At 43.0% G+C, this 23,735-nt stretch overlaps 1 protein-coding gene across 1 annotated transcript in view; it reads right to left on the reverse strand.

Moving 5' to 3' along the window:
- Positions 1–23,735, reverse strand: part of NMBR (neuromedin B receptor) — a 61,830-nt gene that overhangs the window by 14,174 nt on the left and 23,921 nt on the right. The window contains exon 2 of the mRNA XM_030195111.1: positions 1,401–1,749. Within this exon, the coding sequence (XP_030050971.1) occupies positions 1,401–1,749 (349 nt within the window). The remainder of the gene's footprint in view (positions 1–1,400; positions 1,750–23,735) is intronic.

Genomic DNA, 23,735 nt, shown 5'->3' on the forward strand with positions numbered 1-23,735 from the left:
ATGACCTCGGGGGGGGGGGGGAGGCGGTGGCGGCCCTGATGACCACCTAAATTTCTGGAAAGAACTAAAAACAAACCTGTTCAGAAAGGCATATCCCACCGACCCAACATAAGAACCTAAGTACCTGCAACACAACAAAACCAAAGATCGTAATGGACACACCCCAACTCTCCCTCTTCCTCTCTTATGTTCCCCCAATGTATCTACCATACATGAACCTTATTCTACCACTAGTACACCTTGTATTTGTTCATACCGGAACTGGCGAACGCCATTATGGTACTATGTAAGCCACATTGAGCCTGTAAATAGGTGGGAAAATGTGGGATACAAATGTAACAAATAAATAAATAAATAAACAAAGCAACCCCCCCCCCCCAAAAAAAAAAACACTTCAATAGTGCAATTTGTGGACAAAGCAAATTCCTCCCCCCGCCTCAATTCTTAAGTAGTCCAACTGTTTTGCAATAGCCTTTTAAATGAAATAAACAGACATGTTTTTATGTTTTAGCTGGTCATGTGCATTGCAGGAGTGGAAAGCCAAGCAGGGAAAAGCACCTAGCACATGTGCAGAACATCAACGCTAACCAAGAGACTGTTCTGTGCATGAGCTAGGCACTTTCCCTACCTGATTTGCATACAATCTCCTTTGTGCATCGGTCACTGTTTCAAAATCGTTACATTCACCAGTGGATAGAAACGTGCACAGTGTTTAAAGATGATATTTGTGCATCGGGGCCTAAATCCCTTGAATACTAGTCTGTTAGAGTCTTGAGGTTTAAACCAAGGAGTAGTGTGACCAACAAGGCAATTCAAATGACACCAGGAAGACGCAACGATAGTTAAAAACAACTTTATTTATTATGCCCGACATGGCACCGTGTTTTGGAAAAGTGCCTGCCTCAGGTGCCTTGATATAAATATCTGTAGACTTGATAGTTTTAGCACTTACTGTCTTTCTTGAAAAATATACTCAGTGCAAAATAGTGTTTGGGACAAAATCTATTTGAATTTGAAATAAGACCCCACACCAGTACTGCAAGGTCTTCTTAAGCTCATTGCAAAAGAGGAGCATGAAAATGGGTAATCGCCATAGAACAGTGTATCCCTGAGGCAGGCACTTTGCTGAAACAGGGTGCCGTGTTGGGCATTAGAAATAAAGTTGTTTTTACTATTGTTCCATCTTCCTGGTGTCATTTGAAGTGCCTTGATGGACCCACACTACTCCTTGGATTGGACCTTTTATGCAGTGCACCATAGTCATCCGCTCCTGCAGTCTTCTCTCTCCTAGAGTCTTGAAGTTTGGCAGATAAAACAGTTATCAACCTAGATGCTTCAAACTAACTTGTCTGTCCTTTTACTTTCTGCCACTGGATTGAAAAAGCCTATAAAGCACTTACTTGACGTTTGGAATGTTCACTGTACTCTCCAGGGATATTGTGGGCGCTCTTAATTAGAGTCCTGGCAATGTGATAGTAGTAAACACTGATAATGGTAAGCGGGATAAGGTAATAGACCAGGAAGATCAGAACAGAGTGGATTTTAGGATGCATCTCATCATTCTGAGGGTATGGCATACACGCCGTAAAAGTGACATTATCAGTGTCATTTATGTGGGCCACTTCGGCATACACAGCTTCCGGAACAGCTAACAGCACAGAAATGATCCAGATGGCTGTGGCTTTAATACAGGTCCAGAGAACAGCACTTGACGTTTGGATATCCATTGGATTTACAACTGCCTTATACCTGAGGGAGGAAAAAAAAAAGATTTGTTTGAAATCTGGCTTTAGATAGAAAATCCAGCATGAGTTGCATGAATGAACTATATCAGAGTTTCTGAAGTCCAGTCCTGGGATATTTATTTTTTTATTACATTTGTACCCTGCTCTTTCCCACATACAGCAGGTCCAGTGCGGCTTACATAGTAAAAGAAAGCATCTTACATGGTAAAGAATACAGTAAAAACAAGGAAATGTAGGAAAAGTATTATAAATTGTGATGATCATTACAAAGGCATTACAAAGGACATGTGAAAAGAACGTAATGAATTAGAATAAGGAAGGTAGACAAGGATATGATAGGTGAAAGGGAAGGAGAATGGGAGGGAAATGGTAAATGATGGAGGGAAGAAGATGAGGGATTGAGTATAACATTGGGGTCAGAGTAAGCATCGACGTCTTAGCAGGAGTATTGTAGGTGATCTGGTGGAATTAAGCTGGTCCAGGGTACCCCTTGCCAGTCAGGTTTTCAGGATATCCACAATGAATATGCATGAAAGAGATTTGCATATAATGGAGGCAGTGTATGCAGATCAAGTTCATACATATTCATTGTGAATATCCTGAAAACCTGGCTGGCACGGGGGTATCCCAGGACCGGACTTGGAAAACACTGACCTAGATAATGTTAAGTTTTTATCAATATACATTAAGTGAATGTGCTTTGGTATGGCATGCTGAAAACTATTTGGCCAATATTCAAATGATTTAACCGTCCAGAAGCAGCCACCGACTGGTTAAATCGCTTGTTCGCAGCTATCCGGTCATTTTCACAGCAATTAAGCAGTTATCTCCACTGAAAATAGCTGGTTAGTGCCGAAATCAATAGCAGCTAACTCATAGGCGTTCCTGGGTGAAACATGGCTACATACCCTCACCGCATAAATAAACTGCTTAAATTGGGCCATATAAATAGCATTCCTTTCTTTAAGCTGTTTGATTTATGTGGTGAAGGGTTGAATATTGATGTAACCACTTATGTTATAGCTGGCTCAAAAAATAAAAAAATAAATATTCAATGCTGAAATCCAGAGAGCGCCCAGCATTGAATATCCGGGAATAATGCCAGCAGCAGTCAGTAAAATGATCACTGTCAATGGCTAAATATCAGCTGATATAAATTTCAGTATAGTGCCCCCCCCCCCCCCCCCAACCAGGCTAACACTGGGATTAACCTATTTTGCAAGCCACTGATTGAAACTCTGATCTTTTTGCGAGTAACTTTCCGGTTATCGAAATCTCTGAAGACACTTTTCAAAACCATTTACTATGGTAGTGAATGATGTACCCAGGTAATGTGGCTCGCTGAAAACTGCTGTCGCTCATTCCAGCTAAAAGTGCACATACAGTTCCATAGCACATATGCTTTTGGCCATGCTTGCTAATGTAGCAGTGCTTAAAAAACAGTGTTTGTGTCTTCCTGATATCCTTGCAGCCTGAGGATCCATAATTTGCTGTGTTGCAGAGATGAAAGGTTTGCAGAAAAAACACCAGTGGGTCATGAGGCTTAGCTGCTCATAGAAGGGACCAAGAACCAGCTCAGCTCCTCTTCTGGAAGGTCATTTTACAAAGTCATTCCAGTGTGTATGTGGTCACTGGAGTAAAAGTGCACACTATGATATGATGGTGCATACTTAGCAGGTGTGCTTGTACAAGGGATGGAGTCTGGGTGGACCATGGGCAGTGTTAGCACATATGCACATGAAAGGCAATTCTATAACTGGGCATGTGTAGTTATGCGTGCCTTGCATAGAAAAGTCTTTCTAACAAAGGTCCAATGCCATATGTACTCAACTGTTGACTATACACAGCAGGTAATATTGTATATTTCTTTCTCTTTTACTTTATTGGACCTCAGCAGCATTTCAACATCATACGTGGAGGGCCATAATCGAACGGGGCTGGCCATCTATAAGGGCAGCCATCTCTAACGCCGGCCCCGTCAAGCGGCGTACCTGACTGTATTATCGAAACAAGATAGCCGGCCATCTTTCGTTTCGATAATATGGTCAGGGCCGGCCAAATCTCTTAAAGATCGCCGGCATTACAGATGGCCGCCATTGGTTTTTGCCGATAATGGAAACTAATGGTGGCCATCTCAAACCTGGCCAAATCCAAGGCATTTGGTCATGGGAGGAGCCAGCATTTGTAGTGCACTGGTCCCCCTCACATGCCAGGACACCAACTGGGCACCCTAGGGGGCACTGCAGTGGACTACACAAAATGATCCCAGGTACATAACTCCCTTACCTTGTGTGCTGAGCCCCCCAAAACCCTATCCCCACAACTGTACACCACTACCATAGCCTGTAGGGATGAAGGGGGGCACCTACATGTGGGTACAGTGGGTTTTGGGGGGGTTTGGAGGGCTCTCATTTACCACCACAAGTGTAACAAGTAGGGGGGAGGGATGATCCTGGGTCCGCCTGCCTGAAGTGCACTGCACCCACTAAAAACTGCTCCAGGGACCTGCATACTGCTGTGATGGAGCTGGGTATGACATTTGAGGCTGGCATAGAGGCTATCAAAAAATGTTTTTTTATTTTTTATTTTTGGGTGGGAGGGGGGTTGGTGACCACTGGGGGAGTAAGGGGAGGTGATCCCCAATTCCCTCCAGTGGTCATCTGGTCAGTTGGGGCACCTTTTTGAGGATTGATCGTGAACAAAAAGGGACCAAGTAAAGTCGGCCAAATGCTCATAGGGCCGGCTTTCTTTTTCCCATTATCGGCTGAAGCCGGCCATCTCTTAACCAGGCCCCCCCCCCTCCCCCGGTCCCGGCTTCGGTACACTGCCGACACCTCCCCTTGCACTTTCGCCAGCTCCGTGATGGAAAGCAGTTGAAGTCAGCCAAAATTGGCTTTCGATTATACCGATTTGGCCGGCTTTAGGAGAAGGCCGGCCATCTCCCGATTTGTGTCGGAAAATGGCCGGCCTTCTCGTTCGAAAATAAGCAGGATAGTAACACAGTAGGTGATGGCAGAAAAAGACCTGTATGATCCATCCAGTCTGCCCAAGATAAACACACATGTGCTACAGAGCCAACTCACAGTTTGCCTGCTTCTTCATTGGTCCATTTTCATCCTTTTAATTCCACATTTAGATAAATTTTCTACTTTTTAAATTTTTTAATTCATTTAAAAGTTCACTTAACTTGAGCAATGAATGCTGCTAGGACTGGCATATAAGATAACATACGCTCCACAGCACATAACTGCATGTGCTATAGAACATGTGGGCGCAGCATGAGAAGGGTATTGGTGTGTCTCCAATTAATGCTCACATCTATGGAACACTATAAGTTTTTAGTGTTGCATGGCACACTTAGGGGTGTCCATTTATGCCTGCCATTCACTGGCATAAATGGTCATTCCTAAATGTAGGCACACCAATGCAGAATGTGAAAACTGAAGAGAATCAGGAACAACTTCCCCAATAAAGTATTCCAACTCATAGTGCAATCCACTTTCCTCACCCACCTAGATTACTGTAACACACTCTATGCAGGCTGCAAAGAGTAGATCACAAAGAGACTCCAAATGGCTAAAAATACAGCAGTCAGACTCATCTGCAGGAAACCATATGATAGGGCCAGCCCTCTACTACAAGCTCTACATTGGCTCCTAATCAAAGCACGCATAACCTTCAAGCTTTGCACCATGGTCTGGTGAAGCGTCTGCCTACCTCTTGGACATGATCATCCTACCCCTTAAGAACTCACTGAAATAGGCGAGAAACTATTTGACCCTTCATTACCCCAGCTGCCACAAACTCATCTACAAGTCCGTTCACTCTAGAAACTTACCCTACCTATGCACCAAGACGTGGAATGCTCTACCAAAATCTCTAAGGTCAATAACACACCACACAACCTTCAGGAAACACTTCATACCTGTTCAAGAAGTTCCAAACCACAGACAACAAAAACGAATCAACTTCACCCAAAGAAAACAAACCAACCAACCACATAGTCAACACAAGCACTAATCCCCCTCCTCACAAATCAACCTAATACACCAAGACACCCAAATATACGTCCCAACAGCCGCACTGAGCCTGCCATGAGTGGGAAAGCGCGGGGTACAAATGTAACAAAAAAAAATGACTAACTCCTATCCCTCAAACCACTTAATACCAACCAAACAAGTCATTACTCCAGCTCACTTCCTCCCCTACCCCCTTACCCTGAAGCTACCATGATGCAAACCAGTACCGTATGTTCGTCTCAAAATTAATCTCTATCTCAAGGTACTAATGCAACCTAGTATCTTATGCTCATCTTAAACACAATTCACTATCCAGTTTTCAACTTAAATGTATCTCTTTACCATGTAACATTAATTCTCTACCTCTATGATCTTCCATTGTTAGCCACATTGAACCAAACATGTTTGGAAAATATGGGATACAAATATTGCTATAAATAAATATTTAAAAAATATCAGTGTAACCAAATGATGTTATAGAACAGGCATGCCCGGAGAGCACTGGGATGCCTAATGGAAGAGTCAAGTTATATAATAGCCCACATAGATTACAAAATATCTTAATCTTCACATGTTTACTTACACCAGTACATAAGCTGGTGTGAATTATCACACCTACATTCAAGGCACATTCTTTGCTACAAATGCATCCATTTTTGAGCACCATTTATTGAATCTATACCCAAGACAGTGTCAACAGGGCACCTAAGTTCTGTTCTGCAAATACTCTCTTAATTACATGGGAGGGGGGATTCTATAAATGGTGTCTAAAATATTGGTACAAAAGAAAAACATGTAGCAGTATTCTACAAACCATGCCTAAAGTTTGGTGCAGGTTATAGACGATGCTTAAGCCCAGAGATTGCGTCTACATTTAGACACGGCCATTTGCACTGATAAAAATGTGGTGTAAATGCCCACACCTAAATTTAGGCGCTGAGCCCTCTTGTTAAATAATTACACACATAACTAAAGGTCACACCCTGATATGCCCCCTACCCTCCCATTTCCATGCCCTCTTTCCCAACTCATGTTAATTGAATCTAATTAGTACCATCAATTGCTTGTTAAAAAGCCAATTATTGGTGTTAATTAGCTTGTTATTCAATTAAAATGTGCGGGCAAATTGGGCACGTGCCCAAATTTGCATTCCCTTTTTATAAAATTAAGGGATGGAGGCAAGACGGCGTCCTGAGCGGGTGTGTGTGTCTGAGATCCTGACTCTCCATGTAACAAGCAGTCCACTTCTTCAACAAATGTCCTTATGCAGCGCTATGCAGGTACTGAGACATCGGTGACCACTCCATTAATTGACCCTTGGTGTCTCCTACTTATGTCGGTTCCCCCATGCTGGACCGCATTTCACAAGATCTTCCTCAGGAGGAACCACCACCACATAAAACTCATCTAAACGGCTGCGTGCCGGATTGAGGCTCCCTCAGGCGTGGGCCACAGAACGCCGCCCCAGGAGTTGACAGAGTATTCACATTTGAACTGTGTTTGACATATTTGGGACTAAAACAATCAGTATTTGTCTGTCATGCGAATGCAGTGGCCAAGTGGAAAACGTGGCGTTAATCACTGCATTGGACAGATTGAATTGTGTTCCTTCAGTTGTTAACAGTGAAAAATGTGTAAAGTGTAAATTAATTCAACAAGTGAAACACTACATGATTATAATATAATTTATTGCAGTACAGGGTGAGAAGGGTGAATGAATGGTATGTGTGGAAGTTTTTAGCTCGACATAACGAATAAAAGTTTTTTGATAATTTAAAAAATACTGGAGTCTTTATGTGATAGATTCTATAATGACACCTAGTGATCATGGAGGTGCTCAGCTGTAGAATAAACCCTATTGCGCGTAAATCGTTTTAAAAATCTTTTTTTAGGTGTTTTTTTTAAAGACTGCTCTGCAGACTAAAACTTTCAGAACTGTTTCTGCAGCAGTTGGTCTTATCCCCCATGGATTACTGTAATTTAGTCCTTTATGGTCTCTTAGCTTCCTCTATTAAAATGCTTCAACTAATTCAAAATATAGCTGCTTCTTTTTCATGGGAAAGAGGGAATATGATCATATTTCTCCAGTTATATTCTCTTCATGGACTTCCTGTGAAATTGCACATTCTTTTAAGTTTTTTTTTTTTTTTAATTGTTTTGTTGATTTTAAAAATGTTAAGACTATGTATATATATATGCCAATTTTGATTCTCTTAATATTTTATTGTTCTTCCCATGCACTGAAATTTCAAACTCAAGCATAATTATCCGTGCCATTAATGAATAATGTCCATAGGGCAAAAATTCATAACAAAATGCTGTTTAGTTCATTTCCTTGTCTGGAATCATTTGCCCCTTAATATTAGATAGCTAACTGAGAGGGTCTTTTACTAAGGCGCACTCATGTTTTTAGCTTGCGCGCTAAAATTGTGGGCATGCTAAACATTAGAGATGCCAATGCATTCCTATACAGTTACTTTGCTTTATTAATTCATTGTTTTCATCTTTGTATTATCTACTGTTTTTTTGTTTTTAGTATTTCTTATGTTTTTATCATATCATTACCAAATATTCTTAAATAAGTAGCTGTTCAGCATGGTAAGAGTGGAAGGGGTACCCAATGGTTAGAGCAGCAGCCTGAAAATCAGGGGTGCCTGGTTCAAATCCCACTGCTGCCCCTTGTGATCTGCAGCAAATCCCTTAGGGGGGTTCTTTTATTTATTTATTTATTTATTACATTTGTACCCCACGCTTTCCCACATATAGCAGGTTCATTGCGGCCTACATAGTAAAAAAAAAAGCATTACAAATATATAAGAAGAATATTATAACCTGTGATAAACATAATGGCAACAGTGCCCAAGAGTATATGAATTGGAATAGGGGAGGCAGTCAAGGAGATGATAGGATTGGTAAAAGAGAAGGCGATAGAGTGCATTAAGGTGCACTACTGTTTTAAGCTCACACTACAAAATTAGCTGGCGCTAAACCCTGAGATGCCCATTATATTCCTATGGGCATCTCAACATTTAGCGCCAGCTGATTTTTTAGCATGAGTCTTAAAAAGACCCTCGTAACCCTCCATTGCCTCAGGTACAAAGTCAGATTGTGAGACCTCCTGGGACAGAAAAAATACCTATTGTACCTAAATGTAATTTGCTTTGATAGTTTGCAGGAAATATGTAAGAAATAAAATAAATAGACTTAAGAGGTGGAACAGTCTGGCTGACGTATAAATTATAGGATCATGCATGGTCATCTGCCTAGAATGAAAAGAGAACAAAATCTGACTTGGATAAGAGGCAATTCCATCAAACTTCTAAAGCCTTACCCAGTGGTGTGCTGGAGCGGGCTCTCACAGGCTCGCAAGAGCCGTTTGTTAAGTTTTTAAGAATTTTGGGAGCCGGTTGTTAAAGTGGGCCTCCCCATGGCTACTTTAACAACTGACTCCCAAAATGTGGGCTTGGGCCCCCTCCTGAATTCTCTTTTACTTTGCTGGCAGTGATGCTGGCCCCACCAGCCAAGTAAATAGACTGCTGCTGCTCCCTGCTCCTTGTCTCCGACTCTGAGCATCAGACTGGGACTTTTCATGCAAGCGCAAGAAGGTTCCATCATGCTGCTCAGAGCCAGAAACAAGCAGCAGAGAATGGTGGCAGTCCATTTATTGGCTGGTGGGGCTCGGCAAATGTATGCCTAGTGTGCCCACACAAGGGAGGGGAGAGAGAGGCATGTATTCCCCCTCCCACCAAAAAATTTCAGGGCCGGCTATGCCCGGAGAGAGAGCCCGTTGTTAAAATTTTACCAGCACACCCCTGGCCTTACCGCAGGTTAAAAAAGCACTACTGTGGGATGCGCTTAAGCATCCTGCAGTAGTTTTGAATTGGTGCATACTTCCCACATGCTACACTATAGATTTTATTTTTTAGCATGGGGGCGAGTTTGGAGGCGGAGAGTAGGCATGCCCTACTCTAATTGGTTAGCGTATGAGTCAGGGGCGTAGCCAGACTTCGGCAGGAGGGGGTGCAGAGCCCAAGGTGAGGGGCACATTTTAACCCCCCCCCCCCCGCCATTGCCGACCGCCGCCGCCGCCGCCACCACCAACAACTTTGACCCCCCCACCCCCCCGCCGATGACCCTCTCAACCCCCCTCCCACCACCAACCCTCCCCCGCCACCGCCGTCGCCTACCTTTGCTGGCGGGGGACCCCAACCCCCGCCAGCCGAGGTCCTCTTCTTCCGGCGCAAGGCTTCATTCTGTTTCTGAGTCTGAAATCCTGCAGGATGAAGCCTTGCGCCGGAAGAAGAGGACCTCGGCTGGCGGGGGTTGGGGTCCCCCCACCAGCAAAGGTAGGTGATGGCAACGGCGGGTTGGCGATGGGATGGGGGGTCGAGAGGGTCATCGGCAGGGGGGTCCAGGGCCAAATCTATGGGGGCCCAGGCCCCCGTGGCCCCACATAGCTACACCACTGGTGTGAGTATAGGTGCATGCAGGAGCCCCTACTCCCTACAAAATAGGTGGAAGTACAAGCTCCTGCAATAATGGCCACACACAAATTGGAAACCCATGCACTAAAAATAGCCCAGTCCACTTTTTAGCACAGCTTAGTAAAAGGGCCCCTTAATGATGGAGAAAAAACACAAGGCACAGCAGTTGAGTCAATTGGTCTATTTTTGCCATTATATTTGTTTTTTTATCAGTGAGAAAACAATCAGGAAAACATGAGTTTATTTGCTACAATGCTGAATCAACAATGGCTGATACACAGCCATGCATATTTTTTTTTTTAGGATTTAAAACATAATACAGATTTGGGCTCTAAGAAAACATAATCACATCAAAACATTTAAATGCTTTTCAGAAATGTTTACAAATATATTTGCTGCCGCCAACCACTACAACACAATTTACATACAAATAAAATATAATGAGAACAAATTATAGACAAATCTTCTAAACAGCAGTTAAATAAGACTCATCTAAGTATGAGTCCCTGAGGTGCATCTATTTCAGTCTCATTTATTTGAACACATGCCCTATTCATCTGAGTTGTTTGACAGTAACCTGACAACTAGGATGAATAATCATCTGTCTGCTGAATGCACTACATCAATCCCATCAAGGCTTTCAAAAAGAGAAGTGGGATTATTCATCTGAAATGAAAATTATACACAGATTTTTTGCCGTAATAAAACATCTGTACGAATGACTTTTTATCCAAGAAAGAAAGAAAGAAAAACATTTCAGCATCTGGAGGAAAAGGAATAGCACCCAGTAATGACAAACCCAAACAATTTAAACCAAGGTTTATTCAGCAGAGGAAACAAAACACCCCAGGTGGCCATGTAACTATAAAGGCTTCATCAGAGGTTGTCAGCTGCTGTATAGTATTAGACAATGATACCAGAATTGTGTAGTTGAGAGTGACATGACATGGGGACAGAAATCCAACCTGTCCCCACTGGAAATCCAACCCATCCCCACAAGCAATCTCCTCCATCCTTGCCCGTACCCATCACCTTCAGAAGTTTTGCTTTTATTGAGTGTTAATGAAAATACAAACAGAAAGACACAACCATGTGCCAAAACAGGCATAAAACCAATACCTGCCCCCCCGAAACCCCCCCCCCACCTCAAACCAAAAGGCTGACATGAACCAGCAATCACCCCATGATCACGACACGCAAATAGCAAGCCAGTCATTAGCACCACTAGCCACAGATACCCATAAGTACATAAGTATTTCCATACTGGGACAAACAGATGGTCCATCAAGCCCAGCATCCTGTTTCCAACAGTGGCCAATCCAGGTCACAAGTACCTGGCAAAATCCCAAAAAAGTACAATACATTTTATGCTACATATCCTAGAAATAAGCAGTAGATTTTCCCCAAGTCATTGTAATAATGGCTTACGAACTTTTCTTTAGGAAGCTATCCAAACCTTTTTTAAACCCTACTAAGCTAACTGCTTTTAATACATTCTCTGGCAACGAATTCCAGAGTTTAGTTACACGTTGAGTACAGAAATATTTTCTCTGATTCGTCTTAAATTTACTACTTTGTAGCTTCATTGCGTGCTCCCTAGTCCTAGTATTTTCGGAAAGAGTAAACAAGTGATTCACATCTACCCGTTCCATTCCACTTATTATTTTATAGACCTCTATCATATCTCCCCTCAGTCATCTCTTCTCCAAGCTGAATAACTCTAGCTGCTTTAGCCTTTCCTCATAGGGAAGTCGTTCCATCCCCTTTATCATTTTTGTGACCCTTCTCTGTACGTTTTCTAATTTCACTATACCTTTTTTGAGATGCGGTGACCAGAATTGCACACAATATTTGGGGTGCAGTTGCACAATGGAGCAATACAAAGGCATTATAATGTCCTAATTTTTGCTTTCCTTTCCTTTCCTAATAATAGTTATTCTATCTCTCAATCATTTATAAATATGTTAAAAAGCAGCGGTCCCAGCACAGACCCCTGGGGAACCCCATTATCTACCCTTCTAAATTGAAAATACTGATCATTTACCCCTACTCTCTGTTTTCTATATTTTTAATCAGTTTTTAATCCACAATAGGACACTACTTCCTATCCCATGACTCTCCAATTTCCTCTGGAGTCTTTCATGAGATACTTGTCAAATGCCTTTTGAAAATCTAGATACACAATATCGACCTCCTCACCTTTATCCACCTGTTTGCTCACCCCTTCAAAGAAATTTAAAAGATTGGTGAGGCAAGATTCCCCTTCATTAAATCCATGTTGGCTTTCTCTCATTAATCCATGATTTTGAATATGCTCTGTAATTTTGTTCTTTATAATAGTCTCTACCATTTTGTCCGGCACCGACGTCAGACTCACCAGTCTATAATTTCCCAGATCAACTTTGGAACCTTTTTTAAAAATCAGTGTTACATTGGCCACCTTCTGGTACCATGCTTATTTTTAAAGACAAATTACATATTACTTACAATAGTTCTGCAAGTTGATTTTTCAGTACCCTGGGATGAATGCCATCCAGGCCAGGTGATTTGTTACTGTTACACTCCTACCCAGCTGCTCCTGGCGGCGGCCATCTTGAAAGGTTCATTTGAGGGGCGGCCATCTTGAGAGGAGCATCTGCATCGGTTCCTGAGGGGCAGCCATCTTGAGAGGCTTATTCCTATGGGCGTGCCCAATGAAGTTCCTCACCTGTCAGCTGTGGAAGGGAACTCCTGATGAGAGGCCTATTTAAGAGCAGAACACGGCCATCAGTTTGCTTCGGCTTCTACCTTGGTGGAGTTCATGGTGTTTCCTGGTGTTTTGCGGATTTGATCATTGCCTGAATCCTACTTCTTTGTTTGCTGCCTGCCTTGACCATTGCCTGAATCCTGACTACTACTTTGTCTGGTGCCTGCCTTGACCATTGCCTGAGTCCTGACTACTTCTTTATCTGCCACCATCTCCATCTCTTGCCTGTCGTCTGACCACTCCCGGTTGGAGTTCAGAAGTCCTGTTGGCCCCTGGTCCTGGGGGCTCAACCGGGGAGGAAGGGGTTGCTCCAGGTGAAGTCCTGGAATTGTTTGGCTGCCCTGCGGAGCTCAGGTCTGAGCTTGTCTCATCTGTGCTGCGTGGGGCACAGGAACTCACAGCCTTAACAGCAAGCCGAAGCCATGAGTTCGCCGAACAAGACTGACATGGCAGACCTAACCCCGGTACTACAGCAACAACAGCATAAGGTCATTCACGGTGAAGCCCAAGCGTACATGACTGATTTAATAGACCTACCACCCAGAAACGCCAAAAGATCATCCCGAACTCACCTCAACCTTCACTACCCAACTTGCAAGGGGTTGAAGTACAAGACGATACACGCGTCAACCTTTTCCTACATGAGCACGAAGTCTTGGAATACACTACCGCGCAACCTAAGAACGATTAACGAACAAGCCTCCTTCCGTAAACTACTGAAGACTCACCTGTTTCAACAAACTTACGGAAAGAGCCAAAACACATAGAAACCACACTCACTGTTCACCAACTCAATACACATCCACTTCTGATCCCTCATCCCTTTATCCAGTCAACCATTCACTTACTCACGGAACTATGTACATTATATGCCTAGGTTTCTAACAATGCCCTTTTTTTTCCCCATTGTCTCCTTCTAATGTTTCTATGTTGATGTCCCATTGTTATACTCCCATTGATATTCGAATGTCTCGCACAACTCTGTTCAATGTAATCCATAACCTAGTCGTAACAAATGTATTTCTATTATTCATGTCTTATTGTAAGCCACACTGAGCCCGCAAATAGGTGGGAAAATGTGGGATACAAATGCAATAAATAAATAAATAAATAAATAAACAACAGACTCAGATGAACCGAATCTCCAGTGTGTTACAGGATGTCTGCTCTCAGCTGGTTACCATTCAAAATTGCTCCGGTTCCCAGACCGGTTCTTCCGGCGGTGGGCCTGCGGCTTCCAGAGCCACCTTGTTTTGATGGAACCTCTTCGATGTGCCAAGGGTTTCTAAATCAGTGCCAGATGCTGTTTGCAATGCAGCCAGGATATTTTCCATCGGAAGGAATGAAGACCACCTAAATCATTTCCCTTCTGACCGGACCAGCTTTGGCCTGGGCCTCCCCCCTCTGGGAACAACGGGATCCCATTCTTTCGGATTTAGGAGAGTTCCTGCAGCGGTTCCGCATGGTTTTTGATATTCCGGGGTGGCCAATGTCGGCTGCTACCGAGCTACTGCAGATCCAGCAGGGCATCGGGTCTGTGGGGTCCTATGCCATCTAGTTCCAAACTCTGGCAGCTGAACTATGCTGGAATCAGGAGGCTCTGATGGCTATCTTCTGGCAGGGGTTGAGCTGCAGGGTGAAGGACAAGCTATAAGGTAGGGAGCTGCCCTCGACGCTGGATGCCCTCGTCACCCTATGCACCAGGATAGACATTCGATTTCAGGAACGTGAGCAAGAGCGGAGTAATCAGCAGGACACACAGAAGTCTTCGCATCGACCACCGCTCCCGAGTTCGCCTGAAACCACCGGGAAGTGGACCTCCAGATCTGAGGAGGAGCCTATGGTGTTCGGGCGACGCTGTCTTTCCGCGTCCGAGCAGTCTCATCGCCGGAGAAACCGCCTCTGCATGTACTGTGGGCAGGCTGGACATTTTGTTAATGTTTGCTCCAATAAACACCACCACCCAGGACCTGTGAAGGGAATGGGCCTGGGTCAGTCTCCTTCCCTTCCTCAAAACATGCTTTCCGTCCCCATTCTGCTGCAGTGGCAGAATTTCCGCATTCATACGGTGGCAATCTTAGATACTGGGGCTGGAGGGAACTTTATTGACACCGACCTTCTGAAACAACTAGGGGGGACGTCGACTCCCTGTCAACCAGCTCTTCAAGTGACCTCTATCCAGGGATCAACGCTGCCTCGACCAGTTACCCGGATTACCTTACCTTTGCAGATGCAGGTCAGGATTCTCTACCAGGAGATGATTCAGTTCTTGGTACTTTCCCAGGCTATTCATCTAGTGATCCTGGGACTACCCTGGCTGCGGTTCCATGCTCCTACTATTGATTGGGTCACTGGTGAGATCGGCCAATGGGGTCCGCGGTGTTTTCAGCAGTGTCTTTCGACTATCAAGGTTCCTACTAAGACTCTGCCTGTCCTTCCTGGAATCTTGCGGGCAGTCCAGGCGGCTCTTCCTGAAGAGTACCAAGACTTTGCAGATGTGTTCAGTGCTCAAGAGGCAAATGTCCTCCCGCCTCATAGATCTTTTGACTGTCCGATTGAACTACTTCCCGGAACAAGTCCGCCCCGGGGCAGGCTGTATACTCTATCTCAGAATGAGACCCAGGCCATGCAGGACTATATTGCAGAAAAGCTGAAAAAAGGGTTTATCAGGCCTTCTTCGTCGCCGGCTTTGTCTCGAAGAAGGATGGGTCCTTACGGCCCTGTATTGATTACCGGGGTCTGAATAGCATCACAATCAAGAACCGCCCTCACCAAGAAGGGAGCGGATGTGAAGAACTGGAAGCAAGAAGCTTTGGCTGCTTTCTCCACGCTGAAGGAGGCTTTTCTGAGTTCTCCAGTCCTGACCCAGCTAAGTCTTTTTTGGTAGAGGCGGACGCCTCATCCCTGGGGGCCGGGACGGTGCTGTCCCAGACTGGGGAATCAGGGAAGAGACATCCATGTTTTTTTTTCTCACGTAAGTTCTCCTCGGCTGAGAAAAACTATACTATTGGAGATCGGGAATTGCTCGCGCTCAAGTGGGCCCTCCAGGAATGGCAATACCTATTAGAGGGGGCCGCATATCCTGTCATCATCATGACAGACCACAAGAATTTATTGTAACTACAGGACGCAAAGAGAATGAACCCTTGCCAGGCTCGATGGTCCCTCCTCTTTGCACGTTTCGATTTCTGCCTGGTGTTTCGGTCAGCGGAGAAGACTGTTCAGGCGGATGCCCTTTCTCGGGTGTTTCAGGTACCCGGAGATCCTGAGGAGCACACTAAACGTTAGAGACGCCGATGCATTCCTATGGGCATCTCTAACGTTGAGTGCGCCCACAATTTTAGCGCATGCTAAAAACGTAAGCGCGTCTTAGTAAAAGGGGGCCTTAGATTGTGAGCCCCCTAGGAACAGACAAAGTACCTACATATATATCTGAACTCTTAGAAACATCATTATCAGCAGATTCGGAAAGGATGACCTTATTGGTTTCATTTTGTGTTCGAGCAAGACTTGGAAGCAGTGAAAAGGCTATCCCTCCGAAATTTACAAACTTTGTTCTATGGTAAAAAAAAGTCTGGATATTCCCAGATGTTACAAAGCAAACACAAGAGAGGAGGAAAGCGTTCTTGGCTTTAAGAATGGACACTTTGGCATTGGGGGCTTCTTTTTATCTTAATTATCCATGCAAATGTGTTGTTAAGTATATTGGGATAAAATACGTCTTTTTTCATCCAGAACAATTATGTGCCTTCATAGATTTTGAAAAAGGTCCACACAATATTACCCATGGTTGAGATTAAATAATAAGGGGAGGGTAATAGTGTGTTATAGCATTATTTGTGAAATAATATTTTGAAGCTTATCTCCTGAGTTATATGTTATACAGGCCTCCATAAATTGTGGTCTAAAAGAAGATTAGCATTTGCCTTTTCTTTGTATTATTGGATGTAACGTTTACCTCTCTGAATTGCTTGTTCAAGTGTTATGACTTGTAAATTGATTATATACTAATAAATAGAAATTTAAAAAAAAGTACCTACATATAATGTGTACAGCAATGCATATATCTAGTAGCACTGTAGAAATGATTAGTAGTAGTATTCCTGCAGTGGTCATTCAGGGCACTTTTTTGTGACTTATTTGTTAATAAAACAAGTCTAGACCAAAACGTCCAACTTATAGCCCTGGATATTTTAGTTTTGTTCCATTATGGCAGAAAAATGTCCAAGTATCCACATTTTTCTGCCATAATGGAAAGTCCAGATCCCGCCCTTAACATGCCCCTGACATGCCGCCTTGTGATTTGAATGCACTTCTGATGGACTTCATAGAAAAAGCGTCTAAAGATTGGTTTTGAAAATACTAATTTAGCCGTTTTTGTGAGAAAAAACATCCAAATACAGATTTATGCCACTTTTTGGACGCTTTTATCTTTTGAAAATGAGCCCCGTAGTCTGTGAGGTCTGGAAACAAACTCCTCTTTAATCCCAGGGGTTTCTTTTATTCTGTGTGGAGCCTCATCGTGCATTTCAGCCTGAACTTGCTGCTCAGCCAGCTCACTTTCTGCCTTTGAACTGAGCTGTTCCATCATATACAATCACACTGACAAGAATAAACCTTTTTTTTTTTTTCAGGCTCTGAGCACTGATGTAGCTTGGCTGTGCCCGAAATGATACAATATTTGTTGCCAAGGTAGAACAGTGGACTGCTCATAGATTTCCTTATATGGCACACTTAGCTGTTAACACTGCTCAGCTTCTGCAGTCAAAGGCTTTTCTGTCGGTTTCTGATCACACTGTTATTTTCCCAACTTTGAATTATCAAATTAATTTATACTGATCACACTCCAATCCTGGCAGTTCTCATACAGTTATCACAGCGAATCAGCAAGTAATCTTCCACAAATTGACTGATTTCTTTAGAAATTAGCTCTCACTGACGCCAATCTGAATACTGCTGACACAACTCTGTTTCTGTATCACTGAGGCTTTATGATGTAGAATGCTTTATAACACTATATAATGAAGTGAATTTTTACTTTCTGGCCTCTACAAGGTACTAACTTTGGCCCTGTATATCCAGAGGCTTGTTACCAAGAATTGATTCTCATCCTTTTCTTTAATATAAGAATTTAAATTTACAAGCAATAAAATAACTTGCCAGAAATACATAGAAAGTAACACACAAGAATTATTTCAATCAGGTAATTCTATACTTTTCCTTAGACCACAAAATAGGGACAGTGAAACAAGACAAGGAGATCAATTAAACAACAGTAAACAGAAAAAAACGTGGTATTAACCTGCTTATCCCCAGTTATTATTTATCTGAATCATTATTCCACATTGATCGTCTGGTTGGCTTCTTCAAACTCAAAACGTTGTATATTCAATTTATTTCGTTGGAAACATACTTATTGTCCAATATTAGTAGAAATAATACACCTAATTTCATTTTTTCTCTTTTAAAACCAGAAATTATTTAACAATGCGAACACTTGAGTCTCTAATCCAATTCCCACTGATTAAGGTAATCCCAGTTTCACAGGCTTCACTCCTTTTGAATTAATATTACTAAGTAATAATTTATATTTATTTGTATTACATTTGTACCCCGCACTTTCCCACTCATGGCAGGCTCAATGCAGCAATGGAGGGTTAAGTGACTTGCCCAGAGTCACAAGGAACTGCCTGTGCCTGAAGTGGGAATTGAACTCAGTTCCTCAGGACCAAAGTCCACCACCCTAACCACTAGGCCACTCCAGGAATCATTACAAAGGAAAATAACAACATTTTCAGGAAATATTTCTGAAGAAATCTTTAGGAGTCATACCAGAAACTCTGGGAAAACAACAATCTCAATATTAATCATCTGTAATAATATTCATTTTGTTCAAATTTCTGATCTATTATCATTTTCAAAATCTTAACTGTTTCCTACTCCTGTAGAACTTAATTTGCTGTATCAATTTTTTATTCTCAAAGGGTTTGATTAGGTTATCCATGTAACTCACTAATAAGATTATATCTGAAGCAAAGTTATTTACTACCACCATTAGGTCCTGTAGCGCCTTCCAGATGATATTCAATGTAACCTCCACGGGAGCCAAAAACTCCAAGCTGATAGCATGGATTCCTAACTCACTCCTCCACTCCTTTGGACATGGTGGTTAAATGATTTGGGAGTGATGAAGTTGTTTCCAGGTCCAAGAGCGTGGACGCTCCTTCGCCGGCGCTAATCAAAGGACTCACCAACCCAATCATCTGTGGGCAGCTCGTCACGCAGCGGTCCCACACTTGCTGCACAGGGGACAAAACTCTGGCCATCGGCGGCTTATCCCCGATTGTCCCCTTCCTCTCAGTTAAGGTAACTGCAGTTGCAGAGAGGAAATTTCAAGTAAACAGAGACAGAACTTCAGAGGACAGCTGGACTGTTGAGCATACGAGCTTCAGGTTGCCATCTTTCCACTCTCCCTAGTTTGGGACACTCTTTGGTTTCTCCTCAGAGACCTGTCTGATATGGGTAACCCTTCAGCATAGCCCTCTGAGGCATTGAAACACAGAAGCCCCTCTACCACTGCAAGGTGGTATCCCTCAGAGGGGCCTTGTCCCAATCTTTATGTAATACAATTGATGGCAAGATAAACAACTCAATCGCAGTTGCACTGTTATCAGCCCCTTTGCAAAGGGAAGAACTGTCAGTGATTGGCACTTTAAAAACTGAAACACAGCACTAACAGTACCACAGCAACCGTACAGCTAGTCAGGTAAAAAATCACTATGAATTGCTACCCTGAGAAGAAAAAACAAGCAATAGTTTACTGCCTCAGCATAGAGATTCAGGACTCTTAACACGCTGGCTCTATAACCAAGGCACAGCTTCCATTGACAATACTGAAGCACTGCAACCAGTTCAGGTTTTCAAGACACTCCTAATGAATTTGTACCAGAGATTTGTAAGCATACTACCTCCACTGTATGCAAATCTATCATATGCATATTCATTATAATATGAAAATGTAGCCTGTTTGTAGCCCTCAAAGTACTGAAATTGAATATCACTGGTCTAGGAAAAGAACATCACAATGAGCCATATCATTTTTAGATCTAGGTACCCAGTGAAATACTTTATTTTGTCTGTCACTTTTTGGAATGACAAATATTGGAAAGTAAACATATTCATTATGGAAGATTTAAAAAGGCTCTTAGGTGTTCTAAAAATGTATATCAATTTGTCTTAGGCCATTGGTTACTGATTTGCTGTCTTGTTAATTGTACTCATAGTATTAAGGGTAGCAGGAGTGAGCTGATCCACTTTTCACTCCGTATGACCGAAGCCAATAGTAAAATTGGTTTTGAGATTGTGCAGACACTCAAAGCGTGGCATCTTGTTCAGGCTTGCTGGCATAAGAATCTGCAAAACACAAGCATTTCTGAAGTATAATGATGTTAGTGTTTTCTCAAGCTATTTGTCTCTGGTTGGCAATTGCTACAACAACTGTTTATCAGAGTTTCAGTTCTTATTTTTGTTAAAGCACTGTAGCAAACTGTGTTTGTGACAAGCTGCTGCTCATACAACCTGCTCTACATTACTGCCAGATTGTTGGAAATACCACTCACAGCCAGAAATCTGCAGTAAAACGATCTGATCAATATTCAAAAGCACTTAGGTGGTTGGTGGCTCCGGGCCAGATGTATGTAAAACTTTGACAAGAAAACAACAAAGCAAGCGGAAGATATCCAGAAGGACCAGACTGAAGCCACAGATGTTAAAAACCAAAATGATTTATTAGGACCCAACACGGTCCATGTTTCGGCTGAAAGGGCCTTCTTCAGGGGTCTAAAACAGAAATATATATAATAAAAATATAAAAACATATCTCGTATATAACAGTGGCATTAAAATAGTAAAAATGTACATATAAAGGACATATACGTAATTGCAAACCATTTATACAGATATATCCTATATAATAATTCTCACCTCCAACGTTCTAATGTGCCTGGGACTGTGGCTCCCTCGGAGGTGGTCTGCTAGGCAGTTTAGAATGCACTGATGTCAGTGATGTCACTGACAGCTGATTCCAAGGCAAAGGGAGGAGTAGGGAAACATGCTCCGCGTGTTTCCCTACTCCTCCCCCTGCCTGGGAAACAGCTGTCAGTACCCCCCCCCTCGGCGCAACACCCAAGCCCCTGCCCTGCAAAACCGCGAGCCAGGCAGGGGGAGGAGTAGGGAAACACACGAAGCGTGTTTCCCTACTCCTCCTCCTGCCTACCAATCAGCTCTCAGTGCCCCCCCCCTCGATGCAACACCCAAGCTCCTGTGCCCCGGCGCAGCATCCAAGCCCCCCCCCCGGCGCAGCACCAAAGCCCCTACCCCCCCCTCTCGAGCACATCAACTCCCTCGCCACCCGCAGCCGCCAATACTAACGCTGTCCGGTCACTGCTGCTTCTCCTTTGGAGCAGCAGCGGCCGGTACAAAAAGAAAAAAGCCAAAAAAAGATTTTTAACCTGAAACGTGGCTCCGTAGACAGCCATCTGGCATTGGCTGTCGTCACTGCAGCCACTCCTCCTCTCCCCTCCACGTCACTGCCCCTGCAGGAAGACCCCGGAGGAGCGCAGCGACGTCAGAGGGGAGAGGAGGAGCGGCTGCAGAGATGACAGCCAATGCCAGATGGCTGTCTACGGAGCCGTGTTTCAGGTTTAAAATCTTTTTTTGGCTTTTTTCTTTTTGTACCGGCCGCTGCTGCTCAACAGGAGACGCAGCAGCGGCCGGACAGCGTTAGTATTGGTGTCTGCAGGTGGCGAGGGGGTTGATGTGCCCGGGGGGGGGGGGTAGGGGCTTGGGTGATGCGCTGGGGAGGTAGGGGTTTGGGTGATGCGCCGAGGGGGGAGGGGAGGGTCGCTGGACATGGGTGGCTGCAGGGGGAGAGGAGGGTCGCTGGACATGGATGGCTGCAGGGGGGTAGGGAAGAGGGAGGTGCGGAGGCGGTCCTGAGACCAGATGGGTGGCTGCAGGGGAGACAGAAGGGATGCTGCAGGGGGGCAGGGGAGAGGAGGGTCACTGGACATGGGTGGCTGCAGGGGGAGCAGGGGAGAGAGGAGGGCCGCTGCAGGGGCAGAGGAGGGTTGGTGGGGAGGGGTCCTGAGACCAGATGGGTGGCTGCAGGGGGGGCAGGGGAGACAGGAAGGATGCTGCAGGGGGGGGATTACCTTGCTAGCGCCTGTTTCATTGCCTACCGAAACGGGCCTTTTATACTGGTAATATAATAAAACAGGAGTGTATGAAAACATAAAAATATGACATTTAAGATAACTAAGAATGCAGTAAAAAGTACAGATAAAATTAAAATTAAATTCACGTCTTAAAGGCGGAAAGGCTTATGGAAATAGTAATGTTATGGTGGCCATGCACATTATACATACAGAGGCAAAATATGAGATTTACAATTATAGGAGTACGTACAATTACTAAAAATATATTTAAGAATACAAACAACGGGGTTACAGGCGAATGTATGAAGGTGATATTATACTCAAGAGATAAATGATAGTTACAAAGACACCAACACTTGCATAAATGTTATTCAAAATTTGTCATACCTTCAAATTGGCATATACAAGTATTCCTTCAAAGAATCTCACACAAATGAGACGATCTGGACAAAAGTAAATGCAAAAATAAATAAAAACGGAAAAAAATAATAAAAACGGGAAAAAATAAAGATGATGATAATGTTAAAAATATAAAGAGTTGAAAGATAATACTAGAAAAAAAGATACTGAGCAGATGGCAACCACATGTAGTGTAAAAAATATATATATAATGTGAAAGTATATATTTATCACGGGTACTTTAAGTGCTAAAATGAAAGGGTATATAGCTTTTTGAAAAATATAGCTTTTTTTGAAAAAATGTATATATATATATATATATATATATATGGCCGTCTGAAATCTAATTAAATTGATATAAAGCCTACAAATATAAACATGTACCTCAAAACTGGATAAATAAGAAACATCGATGTAATATAAAATAAGATATCAGTAACAAAATAGCGAAAACTATCCATATGCAAGTGCACGGTTAGAAGCACTAATGTAACAATAATCTCTGGGAAAAAATGTTAAAATTTTACCGCTAATGCTATTCAAATAAAAAGTCGGCTTGCCAGTCTGCAATAGCCGGCAGTAGCGAGAAGCACTGTTATTTTAATCAATTAGTGACGTATACAGTGTGTAAGAGCTGATATTGGTTGAGAGCGCTGATGTTCAAAATAAAATAAGATGACGTCTCAAACCGTCTCAATCAATTAAATGACATATGTCAAATTGAAACTAAGTCCTGAATGCCATCCAAATGAACCATATATTTAAAGAACAGTTAAAAAGCTAGTTATAACACAGGAACTTGCTATTACGATGTACTTATTAAAAAAGAAAAGTATATCCAACTGTACTATTTTGTGTAATGCTTTGTTAGAAACCAGACGGAACTGAGCTGATCGATATAATGTTGAAAAATTCCTCATCAAATATAGTTTTATGCACTATATTTGTAAACTGAATTGAAAATTCTGCCAAATTCTGCACTCTTTCCCCTCTGTTTACTAAGCTGTGCTAGTGGCCTGCCACATGGCAATGCCAACACAGCCCATTCAAAGTGAAAGGGTTATGTCTGTATTAGCGCACGGCTTAGTAAAGAGGGGGGTTTATTGTAATTTGTTTGTGCAGAATTT

Source organism: Microcaecilia unicolor, chromosome 3, assembly GCF_901765095.1.
Source record: "Microcaecilia unicolor chromosome 3, aMicUni1.1, whole genome shotgun sequence".
NCBI classification, from domain to species: Eukaryota; Metazoa; Chordata; class Amphibia; order Gymnophiona; family Siphonopidae; genus Microcaecilia; species Microcaecilia unicolor.